The sequence below is a fragment of the Penicillium chrysogenum genome (genome assembly GCF_028827035.1).
Source record: "Penicillium chrysogenum strain IBT 35668 chromosome Unknown utg000005l_segment0_segment0, whole genome shotgun sequence".
NCBI classification, from domain to species: Eukaryota; Fungi; Ascomycota; class Eurotiomycetes; order Eurotiales; family Aspergillaceae; genus Penicillium; species Penicillium chrysogenum.
The window spans coordinates 2,550,317-2,567,519 of NW_026622753.1; the positions used below are offsets into that span (position 1 = coordinate 2,550,317).

The 17,203-nt window shown below is 50.3% G+C and overlaps 7 protein-coding genes across 7 annotated transcripts; 1 reads left to right on the plus strand and 6 right to left on the minus strand.

Moving 5' to 3' along the window:
- Nucleotides 1-388: 388 nt before the first annotated feature.
- On the minus strand, nucleotides 389-1,491 carry N7489_009377 (holocytochrome c synthase CYC3; the record flags this gene model as incomplete). Its single annotated transcript, XM_056715127.1, has 3 exons — nucleotides 389-638; nucleotides 697-1,358; nucleotides 1,414-1,491. 3 exons carry the CDS (start codon nucleotides 1,489-1,491, stop codon nucleotides 389-391), a joined length of 990 nt encoding a protein of 329 aa, XP_056562749.1.
- Nucleotides 1,492-1,790: 299 nt separating this feature from the next.
- On the minus strand, nucleotides 1,791-4,007 carry N7489_009378 (uncharacterized protein; the record flags this gene model as incomplete). The annotated part of the gene is made up of 5 exons (XM_056715128.1): nucleotides 1,791-2,589; nucleotides 2,643-2,767; nucleotides 2,828-3,138; nucleotides 3,238-3,702; nucleotides 3,956-4,007. The coding sequence occupies 5 exons, from the start codon at nucleotides 4,005-4,007 to the stop codon at nucleotides 1,791-1,793; spliced, it is 1,752 nt and encodes a 583-aa protein (XP_056562750.1).
- Nucleotides 4,008-4,455: 448 nt separating this feature from the next.
- On the minus strand, nucleotides 4,456-5,411 carry N7489_009379 (ubiquitin-conjugating enzyme E2; the record flags this gene model as incomplete). The annotated part of the gene is made up of 3 exons (XM_056715129.1): nucleotides 4,456-5,176; nucleotides 5,245-5,324; nucleotides 5,385-5,411. 3 exons carry the CDS (start codon nucleotides 5,409-5,411, stop codon nucleotides 4,456-4,458), a joined length of 828 nt encoding a protein of 275 aa, XP_056562751.1.
- Nucleotides 5,412-5,665: 254 nt separating this feature from the next.
- N7489_009380 (Bacterial surface antigen (D15)) lies at nucleotides 5,666-8,853 on the plus strand (the record flags this gene model as incomplete). The annotated part of the gene is made up of 6 exons (XM_056715130.1): nucleotides 5,666-5,698; nucleotides 5,773-5,889; nucleotides 5,974-6,160; nucleotides 6,220-7,420; nucleotides 7,777-8,098; nucleotides 8,251-8,853. 6 exons carry the CDS (start codon nucleotides 5,666-5,668, stop codon nucleotides 8,851-8,853), a joined length of 2,463 nt encoding a protein of 820 aa, XP_056562752.1.
- A 271-nt stretch (nucleotides 8,854-9,124) lies between these two features.
- Nucleotides 9,125-11,422, minus strand: N7489_009381 (putative ubiquitin fusion degradation protein (Ufd1); the record flags this gene model as incomplete). Its single annotated transcript, XM_056715131.1, has 1 exon — nucleotides 9,125-11,422. One exon carries the CDS (start codon nucleotides 11,420-11,422, stop codon nucleotides 9,125-9,127), a length of 2,298 nt encoding a protein of 765 aa, XP_056562753.1.
- A 542-nt stretch (nucleotides 11,423-11,964) lies between these two features.
- N7489_009382 (uncharacterized protein) lies at nucleotides 11,965-13,863 on the minus strand (the record flags this gene model as incomplete). Its single annotated transcript, XM_056715132.1, has 4 exons — nucleotides 11,965-12,018; nucleotides 12,085-12,177; nucleotides 12,227-12,274; nucleotides 12,334-13,863. The coding sequence occupies 4 exons, from the start codon at nucleotides 13,861-13,863 to the stop codon at nucleotides 11,965-11,967; spliced, it is 1,725 nt and encodes a 574-aa protein (XP_056562754.1).
- Nucleotides 13,864-15,395: 1,532 nt separating this feature from the next.
- On the minus strand, nucleotides 15,396-16,774 carry N7489_009383 (proteasome regulatory particle base subunit RPT6; the record flags this gene model as incomplete). The annotated part of the gene is made up of 3 exons (XM_056715133.1): nucleotides 15,396-15,654; nucleotides 15,784-16,462; nucleotides 16,540-16,774. 3 exons carry the CDS (start codon nucleotides 16,772-16,774, stop codon nucleotides 15,396-15,398), a joined length of 1,173 nt encoding a protein of 390 aa, XP_056562755.1.
- Nucleotides 16,775-17,203: the final 429 nt, after the last annotated feature.

Sequence of the window (17,203 nt, forward strand, 5' to 3'; positions counted from 1 at the left end):
GCTGTTCTTTTGTCCCATAGACGACCAATTCTTCGCTGTTGATATAAAATCTCGGGTAGGATGCCCATTGAACGATATAAAGACAGGCATAACTGGTTTATCTTTGAATATTTTGAGGAATACACCTGTTTTTCTTTAAAAGATCTGCAAGGAAAATGCGGAACTTCCCATATTTGGGGCGGGAAATCAAAATTAATGCAAATATATCATTATCATATGTCTATTTTCATAGACTGACGGGAAAAAGACCAAGGTTGCGATATAAGACAAGAGGGAAGAAGACTATATCATACAAGCACAAGCGAAGATAAGCAATGGAACGCCAGCGCCATGCCTTCGAATAATTACAGTGGAGTGGAGAAGCAGACAGACTTGTTGCAGCTTTCTCTTAGCGCGAGGCCTGTTCACGAACACTTGCGCCGCTAGCCCTCCACCAAACATCACCTCCCCACCTCATTAATCGCTCAACAGCAGCCGTCGGTGTATCTAACGCAGGGCGGATATCAAGGTGGAAGACAGGTAGTCCGTGGGGATCTGGATCCCCAGAGTAGTAATCGATCACATATCGAACTTCCTTCGGGCCTGAAGGTGTCTGACGGATGACATACCAATCGTGACGGTCAAATGGAGGGCTTGTCCTGTTGGAACTGGAGTCAGTATTTGCCTAGGTGTAAACACCGGGAAGATAATTCTTACCCAAACTTGCTTGGGTACGCCCAGCTCAGTGCCTGGTATATCTGTGCTTTAGGTGACCACTCTTGCGGCCGACCCTGGAACCGGAGTAGACGAGGTTGGGAGGTCGAATCAAATTTTCCATTCTCGTCCGCATAGGTCAAGTCCATGCTGAGGTTTTCCTCGCCGCGGCGGCAGTGTTCCCATCCAGACCTGAGACCCTTGGCGAATACGCGCTCCCATCCCACAATTTCGTCCCAGGCACCCTCGTTCAGGAAGTTGTGCACTGCAACCATCGACTCAACCGCATCCTGGGGTGTGTCTGTGTGTCCTTTGCGCAGCATGGCGTTGTACATTTGTTGCGGAGACGGATACTCCCAGTTGCCTTCGCCGTCGCCTCTTGGAATTGAAGAGCCTTCACGCTCAACAGGAAGGTCGACGGTTTGGTTATCGGCTCGCTCTTGAGAGATAGACGAGAACATGTAGTTCAAAGGATTAAGCTTTGAGAGGGTTGAGGGCTGCGGCGCGGTGTCACTGGGTGGCTGGGGTGTTTGCGCCGGTGTTGATTTTGGGGCCGAGTAGAATGGAGAATCTTTCGATTTCATGGGACAGCTGCTGGGGAGTTCAGCGGCAGGCGCTGGCGAGAGCGAGGACTTCGAGCCGGATTCATGCATCGGACATCCCGGCTTTAGATAAGAGTCAGTCTAAAAATCAAAGCCGTACAATATGCGCAAAACAAACCGGAGGAGATGCGTTCGAGGACGCATGTGGAACTGAAACTGCAGAAGTCTGCGGGGTGTCTGCCCAGAACCAACCCATATTGAAGTATGAAACGCAAAAAGAATTATGGTAGGAAAGATCCCAAGGCGAAAGCGAACGCGATAAAAGACCGGAGAGAGCGGACTTTTTTTCTGATGACATAAAGCTGACACGTGATAGGCTGGACCTAAAGCGGTGAAATGTAAACAATTCCCCTGGAGGGTTCTTATACTTCCTCTTTCTATATCTTTTCAATCGAACGTTCTTGCTTTTGACGTTCTTTCTTTTGATTTTTGGCCTATTATTACTATTCCTGCTTGTTTTGCCATGCGAAATATACAAGTGCCTTTAATTGGGAGCTAGTTAAGGGAGAGAACACCCGTTCCAAGAAGAGATGAGAATTCCACTTCCTCCGACTCGGATATCACAAACCCAGTCATCGCTTCATCCCAGATAGAGCGCCAATTCAAGCTGTCCAAAGCTGCAACAAAGAAAAATCCGGCCATAAGTTTGGAAATCTGCTCCCACGACTGCCATCCACATACCATGGCGACACGGGCCAGTCGCTCCACAAACCATTGTCTCTCTGGCTGCCCAAGGGCACCTTGGGCTCCAACGAATAACGCCCAAACGTAAAGTCCAAAGTTTTGATTTGGCAATCCCACAAGAAGAGACAATTTGCAGCTATCCAAAGCTGTCTTGAGGTGTTTCGTAAGGGCTCGACCCAATCCAGATGATGAAGGCGAGACAATCAGAAAATGATTGAGGTAACAAATACAAGCCACTCGGGTGACTGCTTCAATGGGATGAATATTGGGCTCCGGGTCGGAAGAACCTTCTGCATAGATATAGCTGAGAAGTTGATGCTCTGCTTCGCAGTTGAGGATGCGGAAAAAGTCTTGGTCACCAGGTTTAATCGCTGTAGGATTCGTCTGATAAGTGATGCTAAAGAATACCATGTCACGAAGCACACTTATAATCTTCAATAAGGAGGGGCTGAGGAATGTATTGGCAGAAAATCCCGTGCCTAGTCTGTTGAGAGGAGACGAAGCCGGTGGTCTAATTCGTTGTTGGATCTCCGAAGGGATTGGCTGTGCATCCCAAGTTAATGGGAAGACTGGCTGGGTCATTAGGCCCGAGGCGGCTTTGATATCGGTTCTGTTTCATCAACAGTGAGCAGAACCCAATATAGAGGTGAACCGAAAACATACGTGATGATGGCAGACAACATAGAGGAAGAACGGATACTCTCATCCGTTATTCCACCCCTCAGATCAACCATACTTTTAAGACCTGTTAGGTGCGTATGTACCTCGCTAAACTCTCCGATAATCAGCTATGGGATGTTAGCAACACTGCGGCACTGCAACGCGACATTCACGGCCAGAATCCATACCGAACCAGTGAGAAGGTTGATTATGGTGTCAAACGCTTCATTACTGAGTCTGCGACTCGGATCCCGTACTTTCGCGCTCATTTCTTGAATGGACTTTGCTCTCATCATACAATAATCAGGGTCGTCGGTGAGTACCGAATCCCAATTACCCGATCGCTGGCTCGCGAGAACGGCACGATGTGCAGCACACATGCTCATCAGCCCAAAGAAACTACCCGGGTCCGAGAATGAGGATCGAACCATTAGTTCCATCTCTTGGTTCGAATCTTTGCTCGTATTCGGAAAGGTCATCGGTACGAATATCGTTTTCCCTTTCGCCCTATAGTCAGCTATAGTTCTGGGGAGGCTCATGCAGTACGAGCACCTAAAACGACCGGAACAATACGCAACGCTGAGTGAGTAATACTTACAGTAGTACACCAAGTGTGCAACCATCGACGGAAGCTCACTGATACCGGGCAACGTAAAGAAAGGGTCAAGAAACCATGATGTGGGTGGATTGGGATTTGAATGTAGAGGTAAAGGATAACCAGCACACCACCTGACAGGACGCACACGATAGAATGAGGTAAAACCGTCTCCAGAGTCTGTGTCCAGTATGGAAGACGAAGCCGAAGACTGAGGTGAAGCCCTCAACACCAGTCTTTGTTCATCCGATTCATCAACGGTCTTGGAAGTATCGGATTGCCCGCGATTCTGTCTGGATGTTCGTTTTAACCCAGCGAGTCTCTCACGTCGGCGTACATCGCGCATAACATGGGAGCGAATAGCCTTGCGTGCGTTGACATTTTTAATCCTCTTGGAGGTCAAGTCATCATCGTGATCGATGAATGTAAAGGAAGGCCGATCTAGCGGCGCAGGTTTGGTCTTGGGTTCTAGACGGGTACTTCAGTCCAAGCTCTTGACGATCGAGGCTCTCTTTGGTGCAACTCTAACGCTGCTGACTGATAGGAGCCCATAGACAAATAGGAAACAAACAGCAATATCACTCAAGATTGATGTGAATATGGCCTCAAAAGAGGCAAAAGAGGCAAAAGAGACACAAGAAAAAAGGCCAACAGGATTCGGGGTTCAGTTGAGTCCCCCTCCCCCCCAATATCAAGTGTATCAAAACCAGGAAGCACTGACCTGAATGGGGATGCCGAGGCGAACCAAAGGTGAAAGGCTGCAGATGATCCATCCGAAGGCCAAGGCAAGTTCGGAATGCAAAGGAAGAGAGGCAAAAAACAGAAGACAAACCAATAAAGAAGTGGATAGCAGGCTATGCAGTTGGGTGAAGGCGAGTTTAGAAGAGAAAAGGAGCGTAGTTACGTTGCCAATGCGGGGGGAGCACAAGCCCGATTCAGCGCTAATCGTCTGGGATGATCCGGTGTTCAACGGTGTAACCTGTATTTGGAATAAATATTCTTCAAGAATTCAATAACTTTGCACTTCGTTGTTTTGGAGAGGGGGGAAAAAGCCCATGGCGCCCGAATAATGCTTGCGAACCCGCTAAGGACAGGATAACAGCAACCAAAACCAAAAAAAAAAAAAGAAGAAAAAGAAAAAGCCTAGGTTAAAACATGAAGACAAAGGGTATTCTAACATAATAGAAAAAAAAAAAAAAAAAAAAAAAACCTAGTTCAATCTCATCGCACATCACTCAGTAGTCGTGAGATCAGTGCATAGCCAAAGAAGACAGCAACACAGATCCAGATTCGGTTTCGCCCGGCCCAGCCTTGACCAGCCTCTCCCGCAACATGTCCACCATCCATGACAGATCCGATTCCAGGAGCACTACCGTTGGGTCGTCGACGTAAAGCACTTGTCTCTGGAGAACACTTGGCGGGCGCATTGGGATCAGGTAAAATCTGGCCGGTAGCGGAATCGATGCGATGCTCTTTCATCCAAGCCCAGTTTTCCTGGTCGAGTTCAGGCCATTCTGTGCGGAACTTCAAGCCTCCATCTCCCGCCTTGACATTATTGATACCCTTGGAAGTTCGAGTGACGCCGGCAGTGGCACTGACGTGAGAACCTCCTCCAGTCGAGTTCCACCACCGAGATCGCGCGGCAAGCACTCTGCGCTCACTTTCTGAACCACTGACACTTCCCGTGGTCATTTCTTCGCTGGTCATGAAAGAGAGAAGACCGATTAGAATGGTCGAGACTTCCCAGGCGGGGTTGAAGGATTTTGGGTGGAAGTCGCTGATGCTTAGACAGAGACGAGTGGAAGGCTGGAATCGGCCACTGGGTGTGTGCATGCGGATGGCGGGAGGAGCAAATGGGTACTCTGGAGGGAAGATCAGTGTACCCCAGTACTGTCCATTTTCATAAGGAGTCCCCGGAGGTCCAGTGAGGATGTAATGCCATCTAGAGCAGGTTAGCTTCGGAGTTCTGCGGCAATGCAGTAATGTTTTTTGGGGTTGTATATCACTTACTCAAGGATGTTGGTCTCAGACGGATGGGTCACAATAAATGGCGTAGGATCCTTTTGAATATTTTGGTATTCACGGGTGAGCTGTAGTATTGTTAGACATTATCCACGGATAACCGATTAGCCTGAGGTCTGGCCACTTACCCGTTTGAAAGCCGCTTTTGTGGCCATCTTTGATGATATGAGCGGAAGCAAGAGACTTCACAAAAGCAAAACAAGACAAGCCAGTGTGTGATGAGCAAGAGAAACCGAAACCGAGGAAAGAAAATGGACAGTGAAAGAAGTTGCGGAGTCAAAGGTGGATTGTCGCAATCAGGCGCTCATGTTCGACGGGTCACGTGCTGGTTCCATATCTCGCGGGTTCGGCACGCGCACCCCGATCTATTCCCCGGAGGCCGAAAGTTCTGGCCATTGCAGCCGCAAAGATGTCTTCCTCTTTCGCTGAAGGAGACGAGAGTGTTAGTACATATCTTAGGCAGCTCATGAATTGCCTGAATGTCCAGTTGGCGCTCTATTGACTATCCACTTCTAGGTCTTCGAACGTTTGCAACAGCGAGCAGACCCCAAGGTGTTGGAAGAGCAACAGCAGGCCGTTAATGAGCGCATGCAAGCTATCTACCAAAAGGCTCAGAATCGACTTGCTGAATTGGTATGGTCTTCAACTCCTAGAAGCCCGATGACAGGCAATTCGTATTTGCTTGCGGAGTTCCCGGCTGATCGCGAAGTCTATTAGATCGACGAGAACTCGACCTTGCCCTGCACCATCTCCTCTGTTCAGGTCACCAGCGCCCCCCATACCCGACGAAGCTTCCTTGAGCGCAACCTGAGCCCGCTTTTGAGTGCAAACAAGGGTCGGCCTTATACACTGTCCGAAGCTTTGCGGGAAGTGTCGGCTACCGCAGATAAACTTGGACGTTTCGGTATGAGAAGACGGGATAATGACAATAATGATAATGGGCGTCTACTAACATTATCTCAGATTTATTCCACCAGCCTATTTCGGTTTACTTGGATGAGTCGCAAGGCCAGGATGGCATGCGCAACATCGATGTCCATCTGGCGACGCGGGAGAAGTCCCGCGTGCTGATGAAGACCGGAACAGACCTGGGCAACGCTGAGGGTTCAGCTTACGGTAATCTTCTCTGGCGCAATGTCTTCGGTGGCGCCGAGACTTTGAACTTGAACGCTTCGCTCGGTACCCGGACACGATCCGCTTACCAGGCTGCATTTGAGACTCCGATCCTGGGTGATCCCGATTTCCGCCTAGAAATCGGTGGCATTGCAAGCGCCACCCAGAAGTCCTGGGCGAGCCACGAGGAGGTTCTCAGGGGTGGCTGGAGCAAGCTCCGATGGATGTCCAAATCTGGTCACCGACACGAATTTGGATACAACGGTTTCTGGAGACAGGTCACTGGCCTTGCGGAGAACGCCTCCCCTACCGTCCGCGCAGACGCAGGTGACAGCGTGAAGAGCAGCATTTTCCATAGCTGGGTTAATGACCAGCGGGACAATGCCCTTCTGCCATCTCGCGGTTACTATGCCAAGGCCTTCAACGAGCTGGCCGGGTTTGGCCCGCTCAAGGGCGACGTCTCTTTTTGGAAGTCGGAAATTGAGACACAAGGTGCAGTCCCTATTCCCATCCCAGGAATCAAGGGTGACAGCGGCGTCAGCCTCACCACTGGATTCCGTGCCGGTCTTCTCTACCCACTTGGACTGGAGTCCAACCCCCGTCCTCAACTTTCCCGCGTCAATGACCGCTTCCAGCTCGGAGGACCTACTGATGTCCGTGGATTCCGTCTCTGCGGTCTTGGTCCCCGGGAAGGCGTTGATTCACTTGGCGGCGATGTGTACGCTGCCGGAAGCGCCAATCTGCTGTTCCCGCTTCCCCGACTTGGTGCTGAGAAACCCGTGCGGTTCCAGGCCTTCTTGAACGGTGGCCGCTTGCTTTCTCTGCAAACCTCACAGAAAGCCACACCTACCACTAATGGTGAGGTGCAGAATGCCCTGGTGTCAACTCTCTCTGAACTACAAAGCGGACTGCCCAGTGTCGCAGCTGGCTTCGGTATTGTGTATGCTCACCCTGTCGCTCGCTTCGAGCTTAACTTTTCCTTGCCTCTGGCGTTGCGAAAGGGCGAGGAAGGCCGCAAAGGGCTCCAGCTGGGCATCGGTATCAATTTCCTGTAAACATGGCAAAGTAGATTTCTTGCGCATTCAACCATACCTTATACATTGCTTTATCAATTTCAATCAAGTTCAGGTGAACGTTGAACATTTCTATATAATACCACGTACATGTCTACCCTACATTTGAGTTCAGTTCGCTGGGCCAGGCCCGCGGGCCGATTAGACGCTTAGTCATCCAACATTATTGCCCAGGTGAGGCCATTTGGAGCTTTGAAGCTCTACAGCAATCCACGCTTTAGCCAGTCGCTACTCCCCGAGAACCCCAAACACGTCCTATATTCGAACGGAGACTAGTGATCTTCCGCTCTTCACGCCCTCATTTGCGGCAATGGCTCAATACTATCCACAACAGCCGGGCTACGCCCCCCCAGGGCGCACCACAGAATCTCCAGTTCTTTCCCTCGTCCTACTCCTCGGTTTCCGGTCACACGACCCCCTCACAAGCATCCTACGGCGCTGGATATGGAGGGGCTCCCAATCCTTCCGCGCAGGCTTATCCTGCTGGTGGTGGGTATGGAGGCTTTGGGTCCCCGGCTGCTGGCGTCAGCGGGCGGATGGGCGAACAGGGCGGCTTGAGGACGGGTTGGTTGGCTGCATTTGGGACGGAGGGGTATGATGGTGAACCACCGTTGCTTGAGGAGTTGGGTGTCAACTTTGAACATATCCGGACCAAGGTTAGTGTGAATTGATTTTCTATTAGGCGCGTTCAGGAGACGTGGGGTTTGGGTCTTGCGGGTGGCTTGCTTTTACCCCGGGTTTTAAGTTGATTGTAGCTCTGGTCAACAGTGGATGCCCGATGTTGGATGCTAACGGTCTCATTCTCTAGACTCTGACTGTTCTCAATCCCTTCGCCTCTATCGATAATCACCTTATGGACGATAGCGATCTCTACGGAGCTCTGCTATACATCGTCTTGTACGGCACTTTCCTCCTGCTCTCAGGCAAGGTGTTCTACGGCTATATCTATGGCGTGGCGGTTTTCGGTACCGTCGCTTTGCATTTGATCCTCAGCCTCATGTCTCCCGCTCTCGACACCGTCCCGACTCCGAACGCCGCCGACCCTACCAACTACAACCCCCACCACAAACCCTCCATGTCCGGTGCCTCGGCCGCCGGCCACTTCTCTGCTACTCTGACCTTTCCGCGCTCCGCTAGCGTGCTGGGCTACTGCTTCCTTCCTTTGGTGCTTACCAGTCTCATTGGTATCCTGATTCCCATGGATACCATGTTCGGCTATCTCTTGACTATTGCCGCTGTTGGCTGGTGCACATACAGTTCGTCAGGGATGTTCTGCGCCGTCGCGCGTATGAGTGGGATGAGGGGTCTCGTGGCGTATCCGTTGGCTCTATTCTATGTCGTTTTTGGAATTATGGGTATCTTCTCTTCGCGTGGCACTGGCTCGCTAGCAGCGAAGACAGGTGCGGCTTGAAAAGGTTGGGCTTTGATTGATACACATTCTCTGTCTGCACATTTCATGGATGGGTCTTTACGCTAGTGGCTGCGACGTCTAGGGTCTTAGTTTTAGACCAGCCTTTGCATTTTAATCATGAATATTATGAAATTCCAGCTGTGTTTATACATCATTCATCATGTATTATTAAATTCACCTGCCTGTCTTTCTAAATTGTAAACTCTGCGGTCCTTCACCTGAGGCAAACAAGCCCATGTTCTCATTATCACATTTAAGTCTAAATCAAGGATCATGTACTCGTTGCATCCTGAGTTGGTGCCCATTTAGACAGCCACTCTCTCGCCTTCTCCAGGTCGCCACCCGCGGCTTCGGCTGCTGCAATACACCATGGTAGATCATACACTTTGTTGTTCCCTACAGTGCTTTCTGCTGCAATCAGCTCCGCGAGATTGCGACGGTGTTGACTTGTTTCATCAGCACAGAGATATAAAGGCGCCGTGTTAGTCACATCCGGCTGCATATTAAGAGCTTCGACAAGTGGGCGTGTTAACTTCATGATTTCCGCCACACTCATCGTGACTGGAGGATCAGCGTCAGATGCCCTTTTCTGCTTTGCCGTTTTGCAATACTCATTCTGACACCAAGGCTTTCCACACCCGGTCATCATCTGGGAAAGATATCGGCGTTCAATGCGACGACGCAGTGCTTTACCCTCTGGATCGTGCGTGTCCACATACAGCGGTCCGAAACAGAAGCTGCACAGGCCAACAGACTCATTGCCGGTTTTGTTCAATGTCCTGCCGCAATTCCTGTTCATACAGATGCGCGGTGCCGGTCGAGAAAGGCGCTCCAGGTCATGGTGACGAAGATGGGTGTTCATGTCTCGTAGTCGGATAATCTTATTACACAGATGGCATTCCGTGGTGCGTCCTCCGTCCACCAGTTCGTGTGGAGTGAGGCCGGAGAGCATCACCTCGGGGTCACGGAAATCAGGGTCAGAGTCGCCTTTCTGTGGCACGAACAGATGGCAGAATTGACAGAGAATCAACTTCCCAGGACAATCTGTAGTGCGATGTTGCGCGAGACTAGGAAGTCCTTCGAACTCTCCTGCACAGTCGGTGCATTTGTGCGTTTGGTGGAAGATACCGTCATGTTTTTCTTTGCTCGTTGCATCATTGCCATGGCCGGAGTCATGTGGGCAGTGCCAGTGACATTGCCATTCTGGAGACCGCTTTTGGAAGACATTCTGACACTGCGAACATAATACATTATTGCGAAGACAGAAGTTCTCGTGCAGAACTAATGTCCGTTCAGGAACCCATTGCTGGCAGTTCTTGCACTGCACATCGCCAGGCTCGTGGGATTCTTCCATCTCATTATGCCTGACTGACGAATCAAACGGATTTACTGTGATCCGTAGGTGGTATTGCGATGGCGACTGCTGCTGTGTATCAGATGATTCACTGCCTGCAGGATCGGCGTGAACTGCTATATAGAGGGCCTCGGCGTCTTCCAGAACCACATTTGTAGGCCGAAGATCGAATGTCTTGCGCGCCTGGCTCGAGAAATCCCCCAAGACATGCACATCCGATCTTGGTCGACTTCTTTGGCGAGTAGAAAAGGGACTAGCAAAAAGGCTCAGTTCTGGGTTGTCGCTTGTGAGCTCAATCCGAATAGTATCTTGGGGGTTCAAATCTCGAAGTTCATAATCCACATATTCCCCAGGCAATACTTGGGCAGTGACACCTTCTCCAATGCTGAGGATACCACCGATCGAACTGCCGCTAACAGTACCCGGCGCACGTGAAGCCTTTTCCAATCTCTTCTGTAGCGTTTCTCGGGCCTGTTCCTCCGACAATGCAACGATGTCAACTTCAAGGTCTGTATCCACCACGCAGATTCCTTCGCCTTCGGGAAACACTTTATCCACCAAGAACCTGAATGACTCGCTCCGCGTACCCGGCACTGTCAGAAGCTCGCCCGTCGTGAGGGTCGTAAAGTTGTCCCGTAAGTATCTTTCCAAAAGAGCCTTCCAGTCTTCAGGATCGTATCCGGCTTCCAGCGGACGGAGGCGAACATAAGTACCCTTGGGTAGTTGCTTCGCATGTACAGTGACCGCGGGGCCAGCCCGTGGTGATGGTTCCGTTTCGACTTGCACCGCCGGGTCTTGTGGTTCGCCATTTTCGCCCAAGAACTCTTCATCCTTGATATCGAGTGAGTCTCTGAGCAACGTACTCAGCGCGACTTCATTCTCTTCAGCGGAGAACTCCCGAATGCCCGCATAGATGAATCGACCATTGAGAGGATTGACAATGCGGAAGATCAACGGGTGGGGTAGCTGCTGCTGACGTTGCTCGACCTCTTGACGGGCGCGTGATTCGGCGGCGAAGGTATGGTGGTTGAAGGGATCGAATGACGGAGTAAGTACACGAGCGTTCCCGGAGGGGACAGCTTGAAGCGGAGCGGCAGCTAGCAGCTGTTCGAGCGCAGATTGTGGTAGAGTGATTTTGTCACCGGTTAGTCGATGCGCCCGCTCTGGCGATGCGACGAGTAGCTGGGACGACCACACTAGAGTATCTTCAGCCATGATGGATATTGATAGTGATTAGAGAGAGAATGCATTCTTTAGTATGAATTATTCCAAGACAGCGGCGACGGACGGCAATAGCGGCGAAGGCGACAAAACTCTATACTTCAAGTCCACCGCTTCTCTCTCCGCTTATTTGAATAGACGGGGGAGTGACGTGACAGATCTTCTCTTGTCTCTCACTGTCTTTGGTTGCTTTTATGAATAATATAAGGAATCTATAACTATTTTATATTTTGGGTCTATATTTATCTTCCACCTATATAATGATCTATCTACATGTTTCAAAGGTTATATGTGAATTACAATACACCCAATGTACAACATATATCTACAGTTCTGCCCGAGAAAAGCCAGGTTTCGCCAGATCTGCCACTACGGCGGTCTGTACGGCCGATAAGAGATAAGAGTTTCAATTCTGGAAGCCTCCACGCTGGGCACCTCGCTTTAAAAATCAAGTTAATGTACTACATATGCGATAATTCCAGGATTCGCCTTGATTACCAATATAAAAAAAGGAGGTTGAACCAAAACCCTGGAATTTAATAGAAATCGCCGCGCATTCGCCCGCGAGCACTGGTATTACACCAGTCACACTGCCGGACAGGTTAGTATATGTCTTCATTCGATTATGGGGCCCTCGGTGGGTGATAGACACGTACCAGTGTCTTCGAGCATCCTTCATTGTGCTGAATGCAATAATCACCCTGGCAGCCCTGGCATGTGTGCTGGCATTCTAGCTTACAGGAAGCACACTATTATGGTCAGAAAGAGAACTGACATCGTAAAGCCGGAGTTACTCACAGTAGGGCCACATTCCCAGCAGTCTTTGCTTACACCTCGTTCCAATCTCTACATGACGGGGATCAGCGACATGGACGGTTGGCAGGACAGATTCAATCTCAACATACCTCACGTTCCTGCAGTTCAGCAGCACTGGGGTGGACTGCAGTCTGATGCGGGGACAGGCTTACTCGTACAGGCTGTGGGTTTGGTAGACAGTTACCACAGAACCATTTATTGCACCGATGGCACCAACAGTTGGTAAGGCAGTCTGAGCAGCGGGCAATAAGGATGGGATGCTCGCCTGGAATTAGCTCGGGCCGTTTCGCCGCTGCAACGCTAGATGAGTGCAATGGCGGGGGACTAAGCATCGGAAATTGGCTATCTGGGGACTGGCTCCAAATAGCGGGCCCTTCGGGGGAACTGTGGCATCCGTCACATCCACGGGGCCCGAGGGCTACGGTGGCCACGGCAGGTCCGAGCAACGGAACCTCAGCCGGGGTGCCCTCCGCGGTCGAACTGTATAGATCGGGATCGTGTCTCGGGCCACGACAAAGAACAGCGTCAAAGGCAATGATGCCCTCACATTTCTTAAGCACCTGAGCCCAACCTTCCTCAAGGGTGTGCTTGAAAAGCTTCCCTGATGCGCTGTACCACTCGTTTTGCTGCCCTCCCGATGAGGATCCCGTGGAGGCGCTATCCTCCTGATCAGAGTTAGATGGGGTTTGGCTGGGTGTCCGCGAATTTCCCACACGGGTGCCCCACCAGTCTCGGTATCGGGGTCGTGCCACTGCCCGGGGTCCCGTGTGCATGGGAGAGAAGTGGTAGATACCCTTCACTCTCGGAGTACCCGCAGGGCGTGAAGGCCGAACGGCATGCTGAATGACCTGCATGAGCTTGCGTTCGTTGAGATGGCGACATTCGCGAATAGACAGGATATTGACGTTGAAACGATCCGTCGAGATGATATCGGCCACCAGATCAGCCGGCACTGAGATCCCGTCCAAGATCAGAGTGCGCACATCTTGCAATATACCTCTGCGTTCGAGACTTGTAAAAATGCGCTTTAATGGGGCGGAGTAGATCTCGTCCTCGGTCTGGGAGTCGTTCTCCGCTTGTGTTAATGTAGGGACTTCTGCGCCCCGACAGCGGGAGAGATCAAGATGTCGGAACACATATGGCGTCTGAGTGATTAGGGTGCGTAGGCGGCGTGAAGTTGAGCTCAACGTCATCAAGGAAGATACTGATAGATATGGTGCCATCTGGTCGAGGATCAAGCTATTGCTCAGAACATCCTCTAGTCCCGTTCGGTGAGGGGATTCCGGTGCTATAGATTGCGTATTTGATACCACCCGTTCAGTGGGTAGTTCCCGCACGACGGGCTCCAGACCGAGTTCCTTCAGCGTCAAGCGGCGAGACCCATAAAAATCGGGGGCGCGGCCGATTAGGTCCCGTCTGTAGGCAGTCATGGCGCCTACGGCGAGTTCATCACCGTGGAATCCAAAGGGCGAGGCATTGGGTTGGATATCCCGGAGGGCAGCACGGGCTTTGACGAGCTCGCTTTCCAGGAGATTGATTGTCGATTGTAAGACGACAGACATGGCTTCGGTTCTCTTAGGGTCAATGGCAAAGGCTATGGAAGACCAGAGGTCGGACATAGTCCGGTAGATTTATCCAGGGAAAGGGAAATTTGAAAGTCAAGCTTGAAAGTATAGAAAAGGGGGGAAGGGGAAGGGAATAGTTTAAATGAACGGGGGACTCGGATAAATACAATCATTGGCATTGTCAGATCATTCCTGAGTCAGATTTGGGAAAAGAAGAAATAAAAAAGAAATAAAGAAGTAGTCCGTACAACATAGAGTATAGAATGGAGGTGTGGAGTCTGTGGAGAGAATCCCTAGTATGGAGTACGGAGTAGATCAGGAAGATTCCATTTTTGGAATATTATAATTTATACGTTATATACCTCTATATTGTAGGTACAATATCTATTATAGTTATATACTATACTACATATGTACCTATATCAATATTCTAATTCGATTGAGTAACCTTGGAAAATAGAGATAACCGGGCCTACCAAAAATGGACTGTCGGTCAACAACTTAGTTCACATGTCCCCGTGGCTGTCCACGGGTACATACAACATACATGACATATAATAGATCTCTTCAAGAATTACAACATACATGTACAATATACTGTTCTAATATTATATGGTTTTCAACTCTAAACCGTCTTGGCCGTGCAAGGGATTAAAAAGTCCAAAATACGTGGAAGTGTTAGTGTTCAAAGTATGGAAAGTGGACCTGGTATCTCAAGGGGTCAAGTAACTCCGTAGGGGACGTTGGGAAATGATCCGCTGGTCACGCGCAAGTCCGCGTCAGTCTAAACCGGCAAGGGGAGAAATGCGTGGTCCAATGGGTTTAATCTATATTAACCGATGTATATGGAGTACATACGGACTTTCAGCTGGACTCTTGATCTCATACCATATACATATGTACATTATATGCTAATACATTCTCTAGATATACAATACTCCGTATACCTATACCTTACATATACTAATACCGGAGTACGGAGTACACTGTTAAAGACACATTTTCTTTTTAACCTGCCAAGACAATAGTCAGATCCCTGAATTCCGCGCCAAGGCCAATTGAGACATCTCTGATCTACACGGTCCGCGGCATCATGCCAAGCCTTCACTCAAGGACTATGTATGTACCACATACTCCGTACGGAGTACGGATAACCAACTACGTTTTATGTGCCATTCGAGATAAGCTGAAGCTGCCAAGCCCTATGATGCAGATCCTCCTTTCTCTTCGCCAGTTGAGAAAAAAGAGTCCAATCGAGTTCCGTAGATCTACTTTTAGGATCTCCTTGCACATCAGATCACATATCCCAGTACGAGGTAGATGGCTGATACACTACTTCGTACTCCGTACTCCGTACATGTATTTGGACGGAGAGTATGCACCGAGGCCAAGCAGGCAGTCGCCCCAAAGAGGTTGCCAAGAAATAGTTACACCTCTACACATCACCCAAAATAGGATCCTGACACGTCGCACAACTATGCATTTACTTGGGGTGAGAATTATCAGGGTAGGATTAGAACTAGTGATACAATGTCGTCGATCGTTCCCCAAGCCCCCGGGATCCACCCCCCGCTTCGGAGAGGACTCTACTTCCACAGCTTCGACACGGCCACCTCCTTATCATCGTGCTTGTTGAGAATCTTGGCGGTGGCCAGGTCAAAGTCTTCTTGTGTGACATGAACCCGACGCTCGCGGAGTGCATACATTCCTGCCTCTGTACAGACACCCTTGAGCTCGGCTCCAGAGCACCCGTTCATCTTCTCGGCAATCTTGGTCAGGTTGATCCCACGGGTCAGATTCATCGACCGAGAGTGGATCCGCAGGATGTCGGCACGGGCTTCGACGCTACAAAAGGAAAGTAAAGTTAGCATCGTATCCAAGAAGGAAGGAAGGAAGGAAGGAAGGAAGGAAGGAAGGAAGGAAGGAAGGAAGAAGGGAACAAGCCATAAACAACAGGGGTGAAGTGGGTTGGACTGACGATGGAGGGGGAATTCGATCTTTCGATCAATTCGCCCAGGCCGAAGTAGGGCGGGATCCAGAATATCCAGTCTGTTGGTCGCCATGATAATCTTAATGTTCTTCGTTGGCTCGAAGCCGTCCAACTGGTTCAACAACTCCAGCATGGTGCGTTGCACCTCCGAGTCACCGCCTCCTGATGAATCTATCCGGCTTGATCCAATACTGTCAATCTCATCCATGAAGATGATACTGGGTGCATGCTCCCGTGCCATGACGAAAAGCTCACGCACCATCCGACTACCCTCACCGATGTATTTCTGGACCAGTTCTGAACCACTCACTCGGATGAATCGGCAGTCGGTATGGTGAGCGGCTGCTCGAGCAAGCAGGGTCTTGCCGGTTCCAGGTGGGCCGTAAAGCAAGACACCCTTCGGCTGTGCGATACCCAGAGATTCAAAGAGCTCGGGGTGCTTGAGGCCAAGCTCGATGACTTCCTTGATTTCCTTGATTTGCTGGTCTAGGCCACCAATCATGTCGTAAGTGCTGTCGGGGACCTTCTCGACCATCATGAGCGCAACCAGAGGATCGACCGAGGACGGCAACATCTTCTCCAACTTGTAAGAGTCAGACAGGAGAGCGACTCGCTTGCCCACAACGAGTTTGCCAATGTCCACACCATCAGAGATATCCACCACTGCGATCAAGGAAATCATAGTGTTAGTGTAAGCCCGATCATCAAAAGCCAAGATAATTGCAATGGACAAAGCCTACCGTATTTTCCTTCCGGGTGTACCTTCACCAGGACCTTTTTGGTGCTCATCACCTTCACCACCTCGCCAACGTAGGAGCCAGGTTGTTGCAGCAAGCCAAGCTCTTCGCGCAGTAGACGGACTCTCGAGTTGTAGTCATTGCGCTGCGCTTCTAATCGTCGTAGAACGGCCTGGCCTTGAATAATCTCGAGCTTCATGCCCTCGATTTTATTGCGATAGTAGTTGTCCAGAGCCATGATGGCGAATGGGCTGATGACGCTATAGAGACTCAAGGGCTGTCTGTCTTGCACAGAGCGCAGATGAAGTAAAGAAAAAGACCTTTATCTTTCTGCTCAGAGAATAGTATATCGTGAATTCGGTCAGGGGAGATGTAGCTCGGGGGTAGAAACGGAGAAGTTGAAGCTGGGGTTTGGCGAGCAGAGCAGTCCAGCTGTAGGTGAAGCTCAGGTCCGGTGCCCGCCCGTTCAGGTGTGCTGACTAAGAAAGACAACAATTACAGCCTGAAATATCAGGTTACTTAAAAGGGCAAACCAGTCAAACACCCGGCTTTGTTTCCATGGATGTCAGCTCCCCACCCAATGAGTCAGCTGTGCATTTGATTGGGCGGTCAGGCCTTGGAGCTGCCCAGGTGGGCTGATGATCGGGTCATCTGCAACGAGAAGGCA